We start from the raw sequence: 23,152 nt of genomic DNA, 5'->3' as shown, positions 1-23,152 counted from the left end.
GTGAGCCCCAGAAAACTCACGCAGCACGGACGCACTTTATTTATATGTGTACATATGTATACAGGAGGCTGTACAGCGCGGGGCCGATGCCCCCCTTGGCTATGGTCCCGGGGGTGCGGGACTGGACACTCCTTTTTTGGTCAGGCCTGCTGGGGGCACAGCTTCAGCAGGGCACCGGGAGGTCAGCCCCACTTGAGGCTTGGTGCCCGAGCCCAAGAGGGATGCGGGTGGGACTGGGGTCACTGCACTGCTGGGTGCACTGCACTTCGCTGGGGCTAGGGAGGGTGTCTGGGGCTCCGGGGAGAGCTTTGGGGAGGCAGGCTTGGAGCGAGGCCCGCTCAGCGTGGTGCGCTCCTCCACCACCTCCAACACCCAGCGCTCCCGGCCCCGGGAGGCCTCGGGCACGGAAGGCGCCAGAGGTGCGGGTTCCTGCAACCCCTTGGAGTCCGCGCCCAGAGGCTGAGGCACCACAGCCTTAGCCCCGGGCCGCGCAGGCTCTACGACAATGGGTACCAGGGGTGTGCCCGCCTCGCCAGAGCTGCTGCGCCGGCCTGTCTCGTGTTCCTGCACCGGGCTCAGCGCCGCCTTGGCCACAGCCCTGGCCATCCCGCCAGTGCCATCCTCCGTCTGCACGCTCTGATGCCGCGTGCAGCCGACGTCCCGCTCCAGGGTCCGGCCACCGGGGGTCGTCGCGCGGGGTGGGGTGCACGCCTCGGCGCCCCCCGGGGATTCCTTCTCCTTGCTCGACACTGGTGGCCTGGAGGCACCCTCGGGCAGCAACGGGTCCGCGCCCAGGCTCAAAGGTGACTCCTGTCGGCCCAGGCGGCGGACGGCGACCTGCCGGGGCGCGCCAAGGCCCTCGACTGGGGGCGTCTCACCGTCGGACTCGGCAAGGCTATGCAGCGCCAGCTCGCCATGGAAGTCCTTGCGGAAATCCGGGTGGCCCACCTCGAGGCTGTGTTTGCGCAGCGCGCCCTTCTTGTCCGCACTCAAGGAGGCTCCCAGCTTCTCGGCCGACTGCACGCGCTTGAGGAGCGGCGAGCGAGGGGGCTCGGCACTCTTGGGGCGCGGGCGCACGACGGGAGGCGATGAGTGCAGTTTGGCCGGGAAGCTCTGCGTAGTGTGCGAGCTGCCCACCGTGTGGCCCGGCAGTGGCGGCGGTGACGCCTGCGTGGGGGACGGCGTGTGTGCCAGCGGCGATAGAGGGATGTTGCCGGCCGACTTGCATCGCGCAGAGCGGTACTGGCGATGGAGCTTTGGCGACAGTCCGTGCAGCGTGCTGGGCCGAATGTGGTGCGACGCCGACGACGCAGGCGAGTTGGGCGTGCTCGATGCTGGGGAGCTGCTCTGGGATGAGGCGCCTGCGGGAGACAGGAGGTGAAGCGAGTGAGTACAGCCCAAGCACCAGCCAGGCCACCCCGCGCTGCTCGGTCCCCGCGCAGGTGCAGGAGGTAATACCTAGGTAGGCGGAGTCAGGCGTGGAGCGGTAGCTGTGCGTGGGCGAGCGCGCCGGCAGCCCGTGCGTAGGCGAGCCCGGGAGACTATCGCTGGATGACAGCGAGCGGTTCAGCGACGACAGCGAGCGGCTAGTATGCAGCAGGTTCGACTGCTTCGTGATCTTCCGGAAGAGGGAGCTGCGCTTCTTGCTGCGGGACAGGGAGGGGGCCAAGCGTCCTTGACCTGGACGCCAGAGCTCAGGGCTCCTCCCATTTCACGGCCTCATAACGGTAACCACCCACCCCTTCTGGCCCTTCCCTCTCCAGCTACAACCCACCTATCAAGATAAAGAACTTCCTTTAGCTCAGTGCTGCTTGGCTCCTCCCACTGCAGTGCCCACCCACCCCCTTTGGCCACTCCTAGTCCAAGCTAGAAACAAGCATCCAAACAAAACCAACCTGTTCTGCCCCGCCCACCTCTCTAGCTCCTCCCTCTTCCACTACAATCCACCTATCAAATAGAACTTCCTTTAGCTCCTCCTACTTCAGGCCCCGCCCAACTTTAGGCCACTCCCAATTCTGGCTACAAACACTCATCCAAACAAAAACTTTTTTTTTTTTTTTTTTTTGAGACGAAGTTTCACTCTTGTCGCCCAGGCTGGAGTGCAATGGCACGATCTCGGCTCACCGCAACCTCTACCTCCTGGGTTCAAGCGATTACCGTGCTTCAGCTTTGTGAGTAGCCTCCTGAGTAGGTGGGACTACAGGAGTGAGCCACCACTCCCAGCTAATTTTTGTATTTTTAGTAGAGATGGGGTTTCACCATGTTGGTCAGGCTGGTCTCGAACTCCTGACCTCAGGTGATCCACCCACCTCGGCCTCCCAAAGTGCTGGGATTACAGGTGTGAAGCACCTCGCCCGGCCAAAAACAACCTCTTCTAGTCCTGCCCACCCCTCTAGTCCCTCTGTCTTTCACTACAACCCACCTATCAAGACAGAACTTCCCTTAACTCAGTGCTGCTTGGCTCCTCCCTCCTCCCACTTCAGGTCCTGCCCAACCTTTTGGCCACTCCCAGTCCAGGCTAGAAACACATCCAAACAAAACCAACTTGGTCCCACCTGCCTCTAGTCCCTCCTCTTCCACTACAACCCACCTATAAGAGTGGGAAGAAATGTACTTATCTCAACCCCGTCTGGCTCCTCTCACCCAAATCCCTGTACTTGTCTGGGCCAAACTCACTGATCAAAACAGAATACTAAAAACAAACAAACAAACAGAATACTCTTCTGGCCCCACCCACCTCCCACCTAGCTCCTCCTATCTATAAGGGAAGATAGGATTTCAGTTGGCTGAACCTTGCCTGGCATGCTCATTCCAGATAGACATTTCTTATTCTAGCCTTTCCTAGTTCTGTCTAAACACACCTAACAGGATAGGACCATCTCCTGGACCCCCTCCGTCTCTGGACATCTCCCTTTCTAGTTCACATCTCCTGGGCCTGCCTATATGTGCAAGACCCTCCTACAATGCTTTTCTCTGATCCTAGAAACTTGGCACAGCTTCCATTCTTGGCTCCTTCCACTTTTACAGCCCCTCTTTTTTTTTTTTTTTTTTTGAAACAGAGTCTAGCTCTGTTGTCACAGCTGGACTGCAGTGGTGAGATCACAGCTCACTGCAGCCTCGACCTCCCAGGCTCAAGCAATCCTCCCACTTCAGCCTCCAAGTAGCTGAGACCACAGGTGTGTGCCACCAAACCCAACTAGTTTTTTAAGTTTTTTGTAGAGACGGGGTCTCTCTATGTTGCCCCTAATCTTGACTCCTGGGCTCAAGTGATCCTTCTGCCTCAGCCTCCCAAAGTGCTGTGATTACAGGTGTGAGTCATCCCAGCCCCTCTTTTTTTGTGTGTTTGTTTGTTTGTTTGAGACGGAGTCTCACTCTGTTGCCCAGGTTGGAGTGCAGTGGCACAATCTTGGCTCACTGCAACATCCACCTCCCGGGTTCAAGGGATTCTTCTGCCTCAGCTTCCTAAGTAGCTGGGACTGCAGGCGAGCGCCACCATGCCAGGCTAATTTTTGTATTTTTAGTAGAGATGGGGTTTCACCATATTGGCCAGGCTGGTCTCAAACTCCTGACCTCGTGATCTGCCCGCCTCAGCCTCCCAAAGTGCTGGGGTTACAGGCGTGAGCCACCGCGCTCAGCCCGCAGCCCCTCTTAATTGTTCTCTTCCCTTTGCTTGTTGGTCATTTGTTCCCGCCACCTTTCCCGTGCTCTTCCCTTCTCCATCCTCATCTGTGCCCCTCCCGCCTAAGTTCCACCCACTGCTCAAAGACCAGGCTGTTTACGGCTGTGCCCACCTCTCCTGGCCCTCCTTGGCGGAGGGTCGCTTGTTCCTCCGAGCCATTTTAGCCTTGTAGCTGCTGCGCCTTGCGGGACCAATGCGGATAGAGGTATTTTCGAAGGGCGTTGTGGTCACTGCTACCTTGTTGCCACTCTGGGGGAAGAATGCGGGAAAATGCTCTGCTAGGGGCTGCTCAGGCCTCCCCCGCCCTCAGCCCAGGGTACCTCCTTCCCTGCACTCACCTTAAGGATCAGCTCCACGACCTCAGGATGCACCATGCCATGTACAGGCTCCCCATTCACGTGGGTGATGAGGTCCCCAGCACAGAGTCCTGCCTCCTGGGCTGGGCCTCCTTCCTCCACGTGCTGGGAAAAGAGCACCCCATAGGGACAGGGTTAGTGGGATTGGTAACAAGGAAAGCTCCTAAACTTATATGCAGGACACTTAGCTCTGCATGCATTAGAATCCTCATAACACCTTGTGAAATAGTTATTATTCCTCCCCCCACATTTTTTTTTTTTTGGACGGAGTCTCACTCTGTCACCCAGGCTGGAGTGCTGTGGCGCAATCCTGGCTCACTGCAACACCCGCCTCCCAGGTTCAAGCGATTCTCCTCCCTCAGCCTCCCAAGTAGCTGGGATTATAGGCATGCGCCACTACCTCCGGCTAATTTTTTTTTTTTTTTTTTGAGACGGAGTCTCTCGCTCTGTCACCCAGACTGGAGTGCAGTGGCGCGATGTCGGCTCACTGCAAGCTCCGCCTCCCGGGTTCACGTGATTATCCTGTCTCAGCCTCCTGAGTAGCTGGGATTACAGGCATCCGCCACCACGCCTGGCTAATTTTTTTTTTGTATTTTTAGTAGAGATGGGGTTTCACCATGTTGGTCAGGCTGGTCTCGAACTCCTGACCTCGTGATCCACCCACCTCGGCCTCCCAAAGTGCCGGGATTACAGGCATGAGCCACCGCGCCTGGCCAATTTTTTTTTTTTTTTTTTTTTTTTTGAGATGGTGTCTTGCTCTGTCGCCCAGGCTAAAGTGCAGTGGCCCAATCTCGGCTCACTGCAAGCTCCGCCTCCCGGGTTCAAGTGATTCTCCTGCCTCAGCCTCCCAAGTAGCTGGGACTACAGGCGCCCACCACCATGCCCAGCTAATTTTTTGTATTTTTAGTAGAGAGGGGGTTTCACCGTGTTAGTCAGGATGGTCTCGATCTCCTGATCTCATGATCCACCCTCCTCGGCCTCCCAAAGTGCCGGGATTACAGCCACCGCGCCCGGCCCAATTTTTGTATTTTTAATAGAGACAGGGTTTCACCATATTGGCCAGGCTAGTCTCAAACTCCTGACCTCCAGTGATCTGCCCACCTCAGCCTCCCAAAGTGCTGGGATTACAGGCCTGAGCCACTGCGCCTGGCCTATTCTCCCCATTTTGCAGATGAAGAAACAGTCTCGGCCAGGCACCGTGGCTCACGCCTGTAATCCCAGCACTTTGAGAGGCCGAGGTGGGTGAATCACGAGGTCAAGAGATTGAGACCATCCTAGCCAACATGGTGAAACCCCGTCTCTACTAAAAATACAAAAATTAGCTGGGCGTGGTGGCGCGCGCCCGTCTGTAGTCCCAGCTACTCAGAAGGTTGAGGCAGGAGAATGGCTTGAACTCAGGAGGCAGAGGTTGCAGTGAGCCGAGATCCTGCCTCTGCACTCCAGCCTGGCGACAGAGTGAGTCTCCGACTAAAATAAAAAAGTCAAAGAAAAAAGAAACAGGTTTAGAGAGGGAAGAGGCATAGAGGGTCACAGAGGTGTCTCACCCAGGCTAACTGGTTTGAGCTGGAGGGGCCTTTTCCCCACCACCCTCCACTCTGTGACGGAGACTCCACCCATGAGTACTCACCCAGACAATGTGGTGGACACTATAGACATCCGTGTCACCCATGTAGACACGGATGGCACGCAGTGTGAAGCCATACTTCTTGCCCGAGCGCTGGATGGTGATGGGGGAGCGGAGCCCACTGACAGCTGGTGAGTAGTCCCGGCTGGGTGAGGAGTCCCGTGAGGATGGGTTGGAGGACAGAGATCGTGGAGACATGGGACTAGCAAGGGGTGAACTTCCATGTGGGTCCACTACAGACACACAACCATGGTCAGAAATCAGAACCAAGAAGATACACATCTCCCTGTGTCTGCTCCTCCCTCCTCCCAAGGCAGTGGCAGAGCAGCCTCTCATTGGTCCAGCCTGGAGCCAATCACGGTGGACAGGGAAAAGGCAGCATTTTCATTGGTCTGTCCTGCCTCAAATGAGGGGCAGCCCCTCCCCTGCCAGGTGGGGCCCAGCGTTACCTGCAGGAATCATGACAGATAAGGCAGTGGCTGAGGCTGATTTGATGACTTTGCCCCCAGTTCGAGAAGGCCTCTTCTCTACTGCCGCATCCCCCGACATCTGCTGGTGCCGCGCCCGGCGCAGAACCAAGTCATTGGTAGCCCTTGGGCCTGATGCATCCCCATCCTTCGAGGGTGGGCAGAGGTCACCTGGGCGTGGGTGGTCAGCTGCAACAGAAAGCAGGTGTGTTAGGAATTAGTCCAAGGCCAGGGATTTCCCACATACTGTTTCCCTGCCTGGAATGCTCTTCCCACTTTTTACCCCTGATGGATGGTGAGTTTCATCTGAGCAGGTAACCTGCATGCCTCACTGCTCCTCATATAGAGACATAGTCTGTATCGGTCTGTATCACTGACTGACCATGGTATTGGGGTGTTTCTAATGTTAAGAATCCCAAATTGGGCTGGGTGTGGTGGCTCACGACTGTAACCCCAGCACTTTGGTAGGCCAAGGAAGGCAGATCACTTGAGGTCAGGAGTTCGAGACCAGCCTTGCCAACATGATGAAACCCTGTCTCTACTAAAAATACAAAAATTAGCCGGGGATAGTGGTGCGCGCCTGTAATCCCAGCTACTCGGGAGACTGAGGTGCGAGAACCACTTGAACTTGGGAGGTGGAGGTTGCAGTGAGCCGAGATCACGCCACTGCTCTCCATCCTGGGTGATGGAGTGAGACTCTGTCTCAAAAAAAAAAAAAAAAAAAAAAAAAAAAAAATCCCAAATTGCAATGTGAATAGGACCTGAGATCTTTCATAAACAGCACCAGGTTCGTGGGATGCTCACTATATGACCAGTAGGACATTGGGGAAGATTGGGGAAGGCAGCACGATAGGGCACTCACTGGCCTCGGAGTCCCCGGCGCTGGAGGTGCCTTCCCCTTGAGTCTCCTCTTTGAGGGCCCGTGCATCCAGGGATCCCGCGGGGTCGGAGCTGGGCCGGGGAGGCCTGCGCAGCCGGACCTCATCCTCGTCCTCTTGGGGGGCGCTGAAGCGGCTGGGCTCCAGCAGCGCCGAGAAACGGCGGCGGGCGCCCAACGGGGGACTGGCCTCTCCCTCCAGGAAACTGGCCTCGGACGCGGAGAATCGCTTGCTGCATGGAGGGGGCGTGGTTATGGAAGACACGCCCCCCGTCGACCCCGCCCCCAAACTCCGCCATTCCCCTGCTCACATCTCCGGAGAGCCCCCTCTCCAGGTCTTCTCACGGAGGGTCAGGCCGCCCAGCCCCTCCCGCTTGCCGGCCACCTTCTCCTCGGGGCCCTTGGTGCTCGGCTCCCGCTTGCTGCTCCCTGCAGCTGCTACTGGGGTCTTGGGCTCGTGCTGCGACAGCTGCTCCATGCTGCTATACACCTGTAGGTGGTGGTGGGAGGCAAGTCCAGCCCGGGTTCCACTTTCACTCCGGAGCTAATCAGCTTCCTGGCAGTGGATCCCCCGCAAAACGCACTCCACCCTCCGAGGCCTGGCTCCGCCCAATTGTGCATGATCCCCCAACCTACAATTCTTCAGTTCAGGCCCCACACCACAAAGTTAGGCCCTGCGTTTTATTCTAGGCTCTGCCCCGACGATGCCCTGACCAATCTGCTCTCTACACAGCCCCATCTTCCCAGCAACCCCCTTAATTTATGTCTCCTTAGCCCAGACTAGGCCCTGCACGCCTTTACAAGTTGCTTCTCAAAGCAAGGCCTATGGCTTCTCTGCCTGTTATTAGAAAAAATAAAAATAAATAAATAAAAGCAAGACTTCGCTGGGCTTTACTCCGCCTTCGCTGCTGGCCTCATTCCCACGTCCTGACCCCGCCCCACCCAGACCTAGCCCCGCCCCACCATGGCCTCAATCTGCACAACTGTCCTGATTCCTGTTAGATTCCACTCAATGCCAAAGGCCCGTCCCATAGACTCCCGAACCTGCCTCTCGCGTGGCCTTACCACTTTCCAGACTCCTGCCCCATCAATAACTTCCCGCTCCTGAGACCTTGGGCACCAGGGAACCTGTTTCTCACTGTCTCTCCAAGCCCCATCCCTCCTGGGGTCTCGCCCTGTCCCACACCCAGACTTGGCCCACCTTGCTGAAGCGCGGAGAACAGGAAGAGAACTGGCGGATTTCCACGGGCTCCTCCTCCGTCGTGTCATCCTCGTCATAGGAGTTCACGTGGTGATACCTGTCTGAGCGGGCTGGGGAGCGGGTATGGGCTGTGACTGAGGGTACGGGGTTCCTCCTCATATCACATCCCTACAGGAGCCCAGTCCTGGTTCAAGCCGGGTTTACAAGTCTTCAGTTCAGGCCACGCCCTTGCCTCATTAGTGTATTTAATTTAGGCTCCGCTCCCAGGCAAGGTCCTTGCCCCATTCTCAGTGGCACCGTCTAGCCCCGCCTCCAAAGAGGCCACGCTCCACCTACAGTGCTGTGCACCCTGGCATCACCCCAGGCCATTCTGAGCGCTAGTACCTCTCTCTAGTTCAGTTCCAGGCCCACACTCACAACTCACCCCAGGCCACGCCCCACACCTAGCCCGATCTCAGGATCTTACCTACATTTCAGCCTGAGCCCCGCCTGTATGTCAGCCCCGCCCCACTTGGCCCCGCCCCCACCAAAATACCACCTTCGCACCTAGGAATCACATCTTGGTACTTAGCCGGGCCCTATCCCAGGCTTTACTTACCCCAGGGTCCCTCTTCCCGGATCCCACCCCTCGACCCAGGTCGTGCCTGGTGTCCCAGCTCACTGTCAAAGTAGCTAGTGTCATCTTCCGACTCTAGGTGGGGGATGAACTCGGCCTTCTGCCTCAGCAGCCCTGTCCAGTCCAGGTCTCGAAAGAAACTGTGCTGCTTCACCTCAAAAGCGCCGCCTGGGACGGAAGGGATTCCAGCCACAGCTGATGGCCAACCCAGCAGCCCAGTCCCGCCCCCCATGTCTTCCGCCCCGGGGCCACAGCACAGGCTGGGCCTGGGGTTTTGGAGGCCTGCTCTCTATCAGTGGGCCCTCAGCTCCTCTGCATGGCGGACTTACCTGCCCCAAGCCTGACCAGAGGGTTGGTCTGCAGGAGGCTAGATATGAGGAGTTGGGCCTCTGTAGGTAGGGCCTCATCCCCCTCGGGCCACAGGATGTCATCTGCAAAACAAAACGGAACTTAGGGGCGGTTTTTGTTGTTGTTGTTTGGACACAGGATCTCACTGTGTCACCCAGCTGGAGTGCAGTGGCACGATCATGGCTCACTGCAGCCTTGACCTCCTGAGTGCAAGCGATCCTCTGGGGGGTCGCTTTTGAAATCCCTGGAACCCTGAGCCTGTCCATCTCTCCGTGCACACCACACCCTGCCCCTGTACACTGCAAAGCCACGTACCACTGATGACCTGTCCAAATAGCTCCTCTGGTGTGTCTCCGAAGAAGGGCACACAGCCCACCAGGAACTCGTAGAGGATGATCCCCATAGCCCACCAGTCCACTGGCTTGCCGTAGCCTTGACGCAGGATGACCTCGGGCGCGATGTACTCTGGGGTCCCACACACCTGGGGGCAGGCTGTCAGCCCACGCCCCAGCCAGAGGAGGGCCCTCAAGGGAGAGCTGTGCCCCCCACCAGGCCCTGGGTTCCCGAGGTCCTGCAGGGTCACTCCACCCGCAGCGACCCCCATGCCCACACACACACCTGTTTGTCCAGGAACTCTCGGGCGTCCTTCTCGATGTGGCCTTCATATAAGTTGGTGGTGAGGCTCATGAGCCCCATCTTGGAGAGGCCGAAATCTGTGAGCTTGATGTGACCCATGGAGGTGATAAGGAGGCTGTAGGCACAGGGGATCTCAGGGATGAGGCCCATCCATTCTGCCTCCTGGCCTCCCAAGGGGCAGAGGGAGTGATGGGAAAGATCAAAGCTCACTTGTCAGGCTTGAGGTCGCGGTGCACGATGCCATAGTTGTGCAAATACTCCAGGGCTAGCACTGTCTCGGCAAAGTACATGCGGGCCATCTCTACGGGCAGCGCTCCAATATTCTTCAGCAGGGTGGCACAGTCGCCGCCTGCAGGCCAGGAAATGGGCCCGCGTAAAGAGGGAGGCATTCCTCTCTCTGGACATGCACCATAGCACCAACTTCTCATGTTATGTTGTACCCATTTTATAGATAAGGGAAACTGAGGCTCTGAGAGGGGCCTCCCTCCCTCCAGGTCCTCTACTGGGTTCTTCTTGTCCTCTTAGCCATCCTCCAAAGTTGGAGTCATCAGCTCATCTTATACACAAAGGGATGGAGACTCAAAGAAAGGATGGGTCATGCAGGCAGTCGTTGGTAGAGGTGAGGTTTAGTTGGGGAACAAAGGCTACCCACTTATCAACTGCATCTGGAAGCACAGCCCTCTATCTCCTGGTGTCTGAACCTTGGAGCTGGAAGCCTTAGATGCAGATTCTTGGCCTTCACTATATATATACATATTTTTTGGAGACAGAGTCTTACTCCATTGCCCAGTCTAGAGTGCGGTGGCAAGATCACAGCTCACTACATCCTCAACCTCCCAGCTCAAGCAATCCTCCTGCTTCAGCCTCCTGAGTAGCTGGGACTACAGATGTGAGCCACCATTCCCAGCTGATTTTTAAAAAATTGTTCAAGGCTGGGCATGGTAGCTCACACCTGAAATTCCAGCACTTTGGGAGGCCAAGGCGGGTGGATCACTTGAGGTCAGGAGTTCGAGACCAGCCTGGTCAACATGGTGAAACCCCATCTCTGAAAAAAGAATACTAAAGTTAGCCTGGCTTGTTGGCAGACGGCTGTAATCCCAGCTACTCGGGAGGCTAAGGCAGGAGAATGGCTTGAATCTGGGAGGCAGAGGTTGCAGAGATCCAAGATCGCACCACTGCAGTCCAGCCTGGGTGACAGAGCAAGACTCCGTCTCAAAAAAAAAAAAAAAAGTTTTTTGTAGAAACGAGTTTCATTGTGTTGCCCAAGCTGGTCTCCAACTCTTGGGTTCAAAGGATCCTCCTGCCTCAGCTTCCCAAAGTGTTGGCCACTGCACCTGCCCCTCTGCCAGATTTACTGTAATTGACATTGGTATTTCAGTTTCTCAATATCTATTTCCTTTTTATCCTACAAAGGCTAGATTTCCTTCCAGGTGCAGCAACCGGGGCAGTATGTAACCCAAGTTGCTCCAGTGAGTTAGCCCTTGGAATTTTCACTCTTTTCCTGTAAGAATTGCTAAGCTCATAGAATGTAAGCTGAGATCTGCTAGATGGCAACCTTGCTACATGAGGGCTTGTCTAGAAGGAAGCCCACATGTGGGAGTACAGAGCCAAGAGATGGAGAGGTTCCTGATGGAATGGTTTGAGCACCTAGATCCAGCCATTCCTGAAGGTAATATTGGTTTTTCAATCACCAATGACCAAGAAAGCTAATGATTTCTTTCTTTTTTCTGTTCTCTTTTCTGCGAGATTTTGCTGGTTTCAGAAACTCTCTGAGGGTGGGGCCCAGGAATCTGCATTTGAGCACATCTATTGTGCACACAGACCCACCATAGAGATACTGATTTGGCCCCCTTCTCTCCTCCTCCTCTGCAATGACCCTGGACTAGAGCAGTCATCTACCTCCTAGTCTCCTGATTCTGCTCTCTCCACAAGAGCCAAATGGATTATCTTTTCTTAATTTTTTTCTTTTTCTCTCTCTTTTTTTTTTTTTTTTTTTTTTTTTTTGAGTCAGAGTCTGGCTCTGTCACGCAGGCTAGAGTGCAGTGGCTCCATCTCGGCTCACTGCAACCTCTGCCCACTCACCGACCCCGGGCTCAAGAGATTCTTGTTCCTCAGCCTCCCGAGTAGCTGGGATGATAGGCGTGCACCGCCACTCCTGGCTAATTTTTGTAATTTTAGTAGAAACAGGGTTTCATTGGCCGGGCACAGTGGCTCACGCCTGTAATCCCAACACTTTGGGAAGCCGAGGCAGGCACATCACCTGAGGTTGGGAGTTCGAGACCAGCCTGGCTGACATGGAGAAACCCCATCTCTACTAAAAATACAAAATTAGCCAGGCGTGGTGGTGCATACCTATAATTCCAGCTACTCAAGAAGCTGAGGCAGGAGAATCGCTTGAACCCGGGAGGAGGAGGTTGCGGTGAGCCAAGATCACGCCATTGCACTCTAGCCTGGGCAACGAGTTTAGCCAGAGCGAAACTCTGTCTCAAAAAAAAAAAAAAAAGGAAAAGAAAAAAACAACAACAACAGGGTTTCACCATGCTGGGTAGGTTGATCTTGGACTCTTGACCACAAGTGTTCTGCCTGCCTTGGTCTCCCACTGTAAGTGCTGGGATTACAGTCGTAAGCTACTATAATGGGCCTCCAAATGGATTTTCTTAAAACATAAATCTGATCATATCAAATCTACTTAAAACTCTCCATTAGCTGGACATGGTGGTGCCTGCCTGTAGTTTCAGCTACTTGGGAGGCTGAGGTGGGAGGATTGCTTGAGCCCAGGAGTTCAAGGCTGCAGTAAGCTGTGATCACACCACTGCACTCCAGCCTGGACAATGCACTAAAAATAAAACAAAACAAGGCTGGGCGCAGTGGTTCACGCCTGTAATCCCCACACTTCGGGAGGCCGAGACTGATGGATCATTTAAGGCTAGGAATTTGAGACCAGGCTGGCCAACATGGTGAAAATCCGTCTCTACTAAAAGTACAAAAATTTGCCAGATGTGGTGGCACACGCCTGTAATCCTAGCTACTCGGGAGACTGAGGCAGGAGAATCACTTGAACCTTGGAGACGGAGGTTGCAGTAATCCGAGATCACCCCACTGCACTCTAGCCTGGGTGACAGCATGAGTGAGACTCCATTTCAAAAAAAAAAAAAAAAAAAAGGCAGGCGCGGTGGCTCACGCCTGTAATCCCAGCACTTTGGGAGGCCGAGGCAGACAGATCATGAGGTCTGGAGTTTGAGACCAGCCTGACCAACATGATGAAACCCCATCTCTACTAAAAATACAGAAATTAGGTGGGCGTGGTGGCGGGCACCTGTAATCCCAGCTACTCAGGAGGCTGAGGCAGGAGAATTGTTTGAACCTGGGAGGCGGAGGTTGCAGTGAGCTGAGGATGCACCACTGCACTCCAGCCTGGGCAACAGAACGAGACTCTATCTCAAAAAAAAAAAAAAAAAAAGAAAGAAAGAAAGAAAGAAAGAAAGAGAGAAAAAGAAAAAGAAAAAAAAACAACAATGCTCCAGTGACCTTCTGTTGCATTCAGAATGAAATCCAATGCCATTCCAGTCTCTGGAATACCCTCCTCATCAGCGCCCCTTCATCCTCATCTCCCCTCCCTTGCTCACTTGCCTTCGGCTCCATGGGCCTGCTTGCCACTCCTCCAAATCCAAATTGTCACCTAAGAGACTTTGTACTAGCAGGTCACTTATTCCATCATAATCCAGGCCTCTGAGAAGCTCCCTGCCTGCCTCCCCATCACCTCCTCCAGCCTCATGGACCTCATGTCCTCACTATGAAATGCCCTGGCTGGGCATGGTGGCTCATGCCTGTAATCCCAGCAGTTTGGGAGGCCAAGGTGGGCTGATCACCTGAGGTCAGGAGTTCAAGACCAGCCTGGCCAACCTGGTGAAACCCCTGTCTCTACTAAAAATACAAAAATCAGCTGGGCATGGTGGAGGCACGCCTTTAGTCCCAGCTACTCAGGAGGCTGAGGCATGAGAATCCTTGAGCCTGGGAGATGGAGGTTGCTGTGCACCAAGATTGCGCCACGGCACTCCAGCCTGGGTGAAAGAGTGAGACTCCATAAATAAATAAATAAATAAATAAATGTCCTTATCTCTTTGGCTTGCTCTGCTTGTTTATTGTCTCTCTATACAGACCAGAATGGAATCTCCATGGCGGGGAGATGTCTGTGCCTGGGTCTCCTCTGTGTCACTGGCACCTAGCACAGCATGTGACACGAGGGAGATGATGAGGAGGTGTTCGTTGAGTGACTGGATGGTTGACTGGAAGGCTTGGAGGAGGCACAGCTGAGGCCCCAGGGATCATGTATGTGTCATAATAGCCACAGCATGTGTGGTTTTGGACAATAGATGGATTAACATTTGGGTGAATACATGCACGGATGGATTAAAAACAATATATGGGCCGCAAGCTATGGCTCACGCCTGTAATCCCAGCACTTTGGGAGGCTGAGGTGGGAGGATCACCTGAGGTCAAGAGTTCGAGACCAGCCTGGCCAACATGGTGAAAACCCTATTTCTACTAAAAATACAAAAAATTAGCCGGGTGTGGTGGCACACACCTGTAATTCCAGCTACTCGGGAGGCTCAGGCAGGAGAATCGCTTGAACCTGGAAGGTGGAGGTTACAGTGAGCCGAGATAGCGCCACTGCATTCGAGCCTGGTGACAGAGCAAGACTCTGTCTCAAAAAAAAAAAAAAAAAAAAAAAGAAAGAAAGCAAGAAAAAAAAAGGAAAAATAGGTGTATAAGCCTGGTGTGGTGGTTCACGCCTGTAATCACAGCACTTTGGGAAGCCGAGGTGGGCGGATCATGAGGTCAAGAGATCGAGACCATCCTGGCCAACACGGTGAAACCCCGTCTCTACTAAAAATACAAAAAAAAATTAGTCGGGCATGGTGGCGGGCACCTGTAATCCCAGCTACTCAGGAGGCTGAGGCAGGAGAATGGTGTGAACCTAGGAGGTGGAGCTTGCAGTGAGCTGAGATTGCGCCACTGCACTCCAGCCTGGGAGACAGAGCAAGACGCCATCCCCCCCAAAAAAAAGAAAAATAGGTGTATAATGGTAAACAGACATACGGATGGATAAACAGATGGACAACCACAAAGACAAATTGCGGGATGTGAGGGATGGATGGAAAGGTGGATTAATAAACAGGTATATGGGATGGGCTCGGTGGCTCGTGCCTGTAATCCCAGGACTTTGGAAGGCTGAGGCAGGACGGTTGCTTGAGCCCAGGAGTTGGAGACTAACTTGGGCAATACAGGGAGACTGCATAAAAAACAAAACAAACGAACAAAAAAAAAGCAAAAAACAAAAAATTTTTTTTTTTTTTTTTTTTGCGGGACAGGGTCTTGCTCAGTTGCCAGGGCTGGAGTGCAATGGCATGATCTCAGCCTAGCCTGGAGTGCAGCGGCACGATCTTGGCTTACTGCAACCTCTGCTTCCTGTGTTTAAACAATCCTCCCACTTCAGCCACCCGAGTAGCTGGGATTATAGGAGTGTGCCATCTGGCTAATTTTTGTATTTTTAGTAGAGTCAGGGTTTCACCATGTTGGCCAGGCTGGTCTTGAACCCCTGACCTTGTGATCTCCCCACCTTGGCCTCCCAAAAATTAGCTGAGTGTGGTCATCCGCACCTACAATCCCAGGTATTTGGGAGGCTGAGGTGGGAGGATTGCTTGAGCCCAGGCATTTGAGGCTGCAGTGAGCTGTGATCGCACCACTACATTCCAGCCTGAGCAACAGAGTGAGATCTTGTCTCAAAAATAAATAAATAAAATAAAATAGGCCTGGCACAGTGGCTCATGTCTGTAATCCCAGCACTTTGGGAGGCCCAGGCAGGCAGATCACTTAAGGTCAGGAGTTCAAGACTAGCCTGGCAAACATGGCGAAACCCTGTCTCTGCTAAAAATAGAAAAATTACCCATGTATGGTGGCACAGGCCCATAATCCCAGCTACTCGGGAGGCTGAGGCATAAGAATTGCTTGAGCCTGGGAGTAGAAGGTTGCAGTGAACCGAGATTGCACCACTGCACTGCAGCCTGGGTGACAGAGCAAGACTCTGTCTCAAAAAATAAATAAATGAATAAATAAATAAATAAATAAATAAATAAATAAATAAATAAAAATAAACAGGTTCATGGATGTATGGATGGAAAAACAGATGGATTAACACATCAGTAGATAGAAGGATAGATGGATGGATAATGGGTCAGACTGAATGTTTTTATGCTGAATGAAATGAAAAACAAACCAATAGATGACTGAATAAATATATAGGTAGAATGGATGGACAAATCAATGACTGGAGAAATAAATAGATGGATAAACATACAGGCCGACTAATCAATATGGTGACTGCGGCTCAGGCAGGCCACCCCGCAGCCCTGACCAGTGAGCACGGCCCCATCTTCCCTGCAGCCCCGCAGGCAGCCACACCTTCCACATATTCCATGACCATGCAGAGGTGGCGCCGAGTCTCAAAGGAGCAGAACATGCCGACCACAAACGGGTTCTCGGCGAAGGTGAGGATATCGCGCTCCACGAAGGCCTGCTGGATCTGGTTGCGGAGGATCAAGTTCTGCTTGTTGATCTTTTTCATGGCAAAGCGCTGCCGCGTGTCGCGGTGCCGCACCAGGTAGACAGCGCTGCAGGGGGAGAGAGCGAGGACCGGCCGTCACCTCCGAGACACCCGGCCTCCGCCACCCTCCCCCCGCCAGAGCCCCGGGTGGCTCACCCGTAGGCACCGTTGCTTATGAGCTTGATGGTATCGAAGTCATTCTCCCCCGGCGGTTTCTTGGCCTTGCTGCTGCGGCCCTTCAGGAAAAAGATGGAGACCACACCACCATCATCATCATGAGAGCAGGATGCTTTTAATTTCATTTTACACATGGGGAAACTGAGGCACAGAAAGAATGAGAGAGTCCTTCATCCAAGTGCCATAATGAAAGAGAAAGTTAGGACTTGAACCCAAGACTGACTCTGAAGACATATTCCCATCTTCTTCCACTAGAAAAGATAGCAGGAAACCAACAAAATAGTCATCCTAATATATAAATATATAAAGAGTTCCCAAAAATCAATAACAAAAGCCTAACAATTGAAGAGAAAAAAGTGGGTGAGGTAAGTAAATTACAGTTAGAGCTTTTTTTTTTTTTTTTTTTTTTTTTTTTTTTTTGAGATAGGTTCTCACTCTGATGTTCAGGCTGGAGTGTAGTGGTGCTCACTGCAGCCTCCACCTCTAGGGCTCAAGTGATTCTCCTGCCTCAGCCTCCCAGGTAGCTGGGACCACAGGCACATGCCACCATGCCAGGCTAATTTTAGTATTTTGGTTTTGCCATCTTGCCCAGGCTGCTCTTGAACTCCTAGGCTGAAGCAATCTGCCTGCCTTGGCCTCCCAAAGAGTAGGGACTACAGGCATGAGCCACTGTACCCAGCCAGAGTTACAGCTCTTAAACATATTAAAAGATTCGGGCCTGGAGCGGTGGCTCACGCCTGTAATCACAGCACTTTGGGAGGCCAAGGCAGGCGGATCATGCGGTCAGGAGATCGAGACCATCCTGGCTAACACTGTGAAACCCCATCTCTACTGAAAATACGAAACAATTAGCCAGGCATGGTGGCAGGCACATGTAGTCCCAGCTACTTGGGAGGCTGAGGCAGGAGAATGGCGTGAACCTGGGAGGCAGAGCTTGCAGTGAGCAGAGATCATGCCACTGCACTTCAGCCTGGGTGACAGAGCGAGACTCTGTCTCAAAAAAAAAAAGATTCTTGGCCAGGTGCAGTGGCTTACGCTTGTAACCCCAGCACTTTGGGAGGCCAAGGCGGGCGGATCACCTGGGAGGCTGAGGCTGGTGGATCACCTGAGGTCAGGAGCTCGAGACAAGCCTGGCCAACATGGAGAAACCCCATCTATACTAAAAATACAAAATCAGCTGGGCATGATGGCACATGCCTGTAATCCCAGCTACTCAGGAGGCTGAGGCACGAGAATCGCTTGAACCCAGGAGGCAGAGGTTGTGGTGAGCCGAGATCGTGGCATTGCACTCCAGCCTGGGCAACAAGAGCAAAACTCCATCTCAAAAAAAAAAAAATTCTCAATCTCACTTACAATAACAGAAAGGCAAATTATAACTACCACAAAATACCATTTTTCACCTAGCAGATTGGGAGAAAAAACTCCAAAACCTGATATCCTCTATGGGCAAATATGTAGGTGAACATATATACTTTGCTGTTGGGAGTGTAAATTACTGTTTGATACAGATCAGAATTACAAATACATGTTCCCTTTGACTCAGCAATTTTACTTTTGAATTTATGCTACAGATATACTTGCACATGTGAAAAATGGTATATCTACTATCTTGCTCATTGTGAGATTGGAAATAATAATCCATACGTTAAATTAGCCAAACAAACACATGTGGGGTAGTTATATAAAGAAACATTGTGCCACTGTTAGAAATAATGAGGAAACTCTCTGTCTATGGATTTAGAAAGTCCTCTATTTTATTAAGTGTAAAAATGCAATAGGCAATATGTATTGTATGTTTATGTGCAAAAAAATGTGGCAAAGGCCAGGTGTGGTGGCTCGCACCTGCAATCCCAGCACTTTGGGAGGCCAAGGCAAGTGGATCACCTGAAGGTCAGGAGTTCGAGACCAGCCTGGCCAACATGGTGAAACCCTGTCTCTATTAAAAATACAAAAACTTAGCCAGGCGTGGTGGTGGTTGCCTATAATCCCAGCTGCTTGGAAGGCTGAAGCAGGAGAACCACTTGAACCCAGGAAGCAGAGGTTGCAGTGAGCCAAGATCACACTGTTGCACTCCAGCCTGGGCAACAAGAGTGGAACTTTGTCTAAAAAAAAAAAAAAAAAAAGTGGCAAAATAAAACTATGTAATCATATTTCAGGGCTATAGGGCAATGGGGAAAAAAGGTAGGAGTAAGATTTTTTTCACTGTATATCTTTCTTGAAAATTATTTTGATTTTTCTTAGGGACAAAGAGATTTATTACATAGATATTACATAAAAAGATCTATGATATATAAAAATATTGAACTTATATGCTCCAAAGAATGTAGCCTAAAAATATCTGACATAAAAATTGACAGAATTGGGCAGAGTGTAAGAGGTATCTTATGCTGTATTTTTCCTTTATTGTTTGCAATACTTAGCACACTATTGTATGGAACTCTTACCTATAATCAAATAAAAACCAAAATGGCAAAAAAAAAAAAAAAAAAAATTGACAGAATTACAAGGAGAATTTGCTTAAAATAAGGTTTCACATTTCTCTCAGAAACTATTAGATTAATCAGGCAAGATAAATGAATAGGGAGATGGAAGATTTGAATCACTCAATTAACAAGTTTGATTAAAAGGAATAACAGAATCCTACAAACAATGAGAGATAAATACCTTTTTTTAGAGTTTTAGATTTTGAGTGATGTCATTCCATTACCTATTCAAAAAATTAAACAAATGGCATATATTGTGAGATTCCTTTTAAATATATACATAAAGGAAAGGTATGTGTATATATCTGTGCGGCTGTATAGACACAATTTGAAATAAAGATTAAAAACTTAAGCATCTTCAGGGGCCAGTAGACCAGGGTGGAGGCCATGGATGACGAAGGGGCAGGTACCCAATATCACAGGACCACCCCCACTCAGCTGGTTTCACCACAGTATTATTAGAACTTCTTCTTCTTCTATTTTTTTTTAAGTAGAGACAGGGTCTTGCTATGTTGTCCAGACTGGTTTCAAACTCCTGGGCTCAAGCAATCCTGCCACCTTGGCTTCCCAAAGTGCTGGGACTACAGGCATGAGCCACTACACCCAGCCCTAGAACTTCTGATTTTTCAAGAGAAGGCCCAAACCCAGATTTTGAAGCAAAAATCTTTCAATTTTTATATTTTGCTTCTTTTATTTATCTATTTTTATTTTTTTCAAGATGGAGTCTCACTCTCTCACCCAGGCTGGAGTGCAGTGGTTCGATATCGGCTCACTGCAATCTTTTTCTCCCTGGTTCCAGCAGTTCTCCTGCCTCAACCTCCCAAGTAGCTGGGATTACGGGTGGGCACCACCACACCTGGCTAATTTTATGTATTTTTTTAGTAGAGACAGGGTTTCACCATGTTGGCCAGGCTGGTCTCGACTTCCTGACCTCAAGTGATCCACCCGCCGCAGTCTCTCAAAGTGCTGGGATTACAGCCGTGAGCCATCATGTCCAGCCCAAATTTTTGAAAAACACTAGGCAGTTCAGAGAAAACACATGTGTGGCCATTGGGGTAGGACTCTCCACTAGACATCTGGAACATCGGCCAAAGTGTGGCTGGCCTGGGAATAGAATTGGCAATTTTCCCCATGCTGAGCTGCCATTAACACATACAGCCAGTTAGCTTGCTCGAAAGCCCATGCACGATTCCTCTATAAGTTAAACATAGAGCTATCATATGACCAAGAAATTCCACCTCTAGACGTATATCCTAAATAACTCAAAACAGTTGTCCAGCCAAATATTTGTACACCCACATTCATAAGAGCACTATTTACAACAGATGAAAGATGGACAACCCAATGTTCACCACTGGATGAATGCATCTACCATTCAGTGGAATATTACTCAGCTATAAAAAGGAATGAAGCAGTGACACAAGCTACAACAACATGGATAAACCTCAGAAACGTTATGTTAAGTGAAATAAGCCAGTCATAAGAGGCCACAGAGCATATGATCCCATTTATAGGAAATATCCAGAAAAAGGCCGGGCATGTGGCTCACGCCTGTAATCGCAGCACTTTGGGAGGCCAAGGCAGGCAGATCACCTGAGGTCAGGAGTTCGAGACCAGCCTGACCAACATGGTGAAACCCTGTCTTTACTAAAAATACAAAATTAACCAGGTGTGGTGGCGCATGCCTGTAATCCCAGCTACTCAGGAGGCTGAGGGAGGAGAATTGCTTGAACCTGGGAGGCGGAGGTTGCAGTGAGCCGAGATCACGCCATTGCACTCCAGCCTGGGCAACAAGAGTGAAATTCTGTCTTAAAAAAAAAAAAAGAAATATCCAGAAAAAGCAATTCCACAGAGAGAGAAAATAGATTAGTGGTTGCCAGGGACTGCAGGGAGGGAGGAATGAGGAGGGAGTGTGTAATGGGTGTGAGGTTTCCCTTTGGGGTGATAAAAAAGTTCTGCAACTACATAGATCTAATGGCTGTACAGCATTGTGAATTACTAAATGCTGCTGAATTGTTTATTTATTACTATTAGTCTTTATTATTATTATTATTATTTTGAGACAGAGTCTCGCTCTGTTGCCCAGGCTGGAGTGCAGTGGTGGGATCTCGGCTCACACCAGCCTCCACCTCCCGGGTTCAAGCAATTCTCCTGCCTCAGCCTTCTGAGTAGCTGGGATTACAGGCATGTGCCACCATGCCCAACTAATTTTTTTGTATTTTTAGTGGAGACGGGGTTTCACCATGTTGGCCAGGCTGGTTTCGAATTCCTGACCTCAAGTGATCCACCCATCTTGGCCTCCCAAAGTACTAGGATTACAGGCATAAGCCATTGCACCTGGCCTATTCTTTATTATTTTTAATTTCATTTTTCAAGACAGGGTCTCACTGTGTTGCCCAGGCTGGAGTGCAGTGGTGTGATCATGGCTTACTGAAGCCTTGACTTCCTGGGCTCATACGATCCTCCCACCTCAGCCTCCCGAGTAGCTGGGACTACAGGGGTGCACCACCACGCCCAGCTGATTTTTTATGCTGCCCAGGCTGGTCTCAAATGCCTTAGCACAAACAATCCTCCTGCCTCGGCCTCCTAAAGTGCTGGGATTACAGGCCGAAGCCACTGCACCCGGCCCCGAATTGTTCATTTTAAAATGGTTAAAAAGCCTGAGTGCGGTGGCTCATGCCTGTAATCCCAGCACTTTAGGAGGCCGAGGTGGGCGGATCAACTGAGATTGGGAGTTTGCAACCAGCCTGACCAACATGGAGAAATTTTAGTCTCTACTAAAAATACAAAATTAGCCGGGTGTGGTGTTACATGCCTGTAATCCCAGCTACTCGGGAGGCTGAGGCAGGAGAATTGCTTGAACCCAGAAGTGGAGGTTGTGGTGAGCTGAGATAGCGCCATTGCACTCCAGCCTGGGCAACAAGAGCAAAACTCCATCTCAAAAAATAAATAAATAAATAAATAAATAAATAAATAAAAATAAAATAAAATGGTTAAAAAGGTAAAGTAAATTTTATGTTTCATGGATTTTAACATGACAAAGAGGTCACAGGGGAAGAGCAATTATTTTATTTTATTTTATTTTATTTTATTTTTTGAGACAGTTTCGCTCTTGTTGCCCAGGCTGGAGTGCAGTGGTGTGATCTCAGTTCACAGCAATCTCTGCCTCCTGGGTTCAAGTGATTCTCCTGCCTCAGCCTCACAAGTAGCTGGGATTAGAGGCATGTGCCACCAGGCTTGGCTAATTTTTTTTTTTTTTTTTTTTTTTTTTTTTAGTAGAGACGGGGTTTCTCCATGTTGGTTAGGCTGGTCTCGAACTCCTGACCTCAGGTGATCTGCCCGCCTTGGCCTCCCAAAGTGCTGGGATTACAGGCATGAGCCAGCATGCCAGGCTCTGGAAGAGCTATTATTAATCCCATTTTATGGATAGGAAAACTGAGGCTCAGAGTGTAGGACCAAGAGATCCACAAAGCCTGAGGGCAAAGAAGCCGGAGATGAGCCCCGCCCTGCCCTCCCAGGAACCAGGGTACTGACTGCTTAGCCACCCCGCCTTACCTCAGAGAGATCGTCTTGCTCAGGGGTGTTGGAGCCACCACTGTCCTGTTCCTCCAGGTGCACCACGTCTAGGGAGGGACTGAGAGTGAGCACGAGCTGGGTTCTGGGCCTGCTCACCCCCAGTCCCCCTGCGCCCACCAGCCGGCACCTGGAAAGGGGTCACGGGTGAGGCCCAGCTGGCGGATGATGTAGCGGGGGATGTCCGTCTTGACAAGGTGGCCCTCTTTGGCGTGTCCCTCGGCCGCCTCCAGCAGGTGGTAGAACTCCTCGGGGTTGAATTCCTGAGGCAGGGCAGGAGTGGGCTCACCACAGGCTCCCAGGGTCTACCAACCCACCCCTACCCATGCCCAGCCCCCTCACCAGGCACTCCAGCAGCCTCGCAGGGCGTGAGATGATAATAAGCAACTTCTTCACCAGCTGAGTAACGAAGGCCACCTCCAAGCTCTCAGAGCGTTCATAGGCCTGTGGCAGGGGACACAGAGGGACAGGGCTCATAGGCACTCTGCCTCAGCCCGGCCCCTCTCTCAGC

The 23,152-nt window shown here is 51.6% G+C and overlaps 1 protein-coding gene across 3 annotated transcripts in view; it reads right to left on the bottom strand.

Moving 5' to 3' along the window:
- Nucleotides 1-16: 16 nt before the first annotated feature.
- Nucleotides 17-23,152, bottom strand: part of MAST1 (microtubule associated serine/threonine kinase 1) — a 41,204-nt gene continuing 18,068 nt past the window's right edge. For all 3 annotated transcript variants that reach the window (XM_016935197.4, XM_016935198.4, XM_016935196.3), the window contains 19 exons: nt 22,984-23,085; nt 22,772-22,904; nt 22,624-22,691; nt 16,565-16,644; nt 16,267-16,475; nt 10,015-10,153; nt 9,787-9,919; nt 9,484-9,649; nt 9,150-9,251; nt 8,866-8,988; nt 8,205-8,314; nt 7,315-7,493; nt 6,989-7,236; nt 6,109-6,315; nt 5,663-5,892; nt 4,018-4,140; nt 3,792-3,928; nt 1,459-1,646; nt 17-1,361 (listed from right to left, as the gene is read on the bottom strand). In XM_016935197.4, the coding sequence (XP_016790686.1) occupies nt 100-1,361; nt 1,459-1,646; nt 3,792-3,928; nt 4,018-4,140; nt 5,663-5,892; nt 6,109-6,315; nt 6,989-7,236; nt 7,315-7,493; nt 8,205-8,314; nt 8,866-8,988; nt 9,150-9,251; nt 9,484-9,649; nt 9,787-9,919; nt 10,015-10,153; nt 16,267-16,475; nt 16,565-16,644; nt 22,624-22,691; nt 22,772-22,904; nt 22,984-23,085 (3,939 nt within the window). In that variant the 3' untranslated portion in view covers nt 17-99. The remainder of the gene's footprint in view (nt 1,362-1,458; nt 1,647-3,791; nt 3,929-4,017; nt 4,141-5,662; nt 5,893-6,108; nt 6,316-6,988; nt 7,237-7,314; nt 7,494-8,204; nt 8,315-8,865; nt 8,989-9,149; nt 9,252-9,483; nt 9,650-9,786; nt 9,920-10,014; nt 10,154-16,266; nt 16,476-16,564; nt 16,645-22,623; nt 22,692-22,771; nt 22,905-22,983; nt 23,086-23,152) is intronic.

The sequence above is a fragment of the Pan troglodytes genome, chromosome 20, assembly GCF_028858775.2.
Source record: "Pan troglodytes isolate AG18354 chromosome 20, NHGRI_mPanTro3-v2.0_pri, whole genome shotgun sequence".
NCBI lineage: Eukaryota > Metazoa > Chordata > Mammalia > Primates > Hominidae > Pan > Pan troglodytes.
This window is presented reverse-complemented; position numbering and strand designations above follow the sequence as displayed.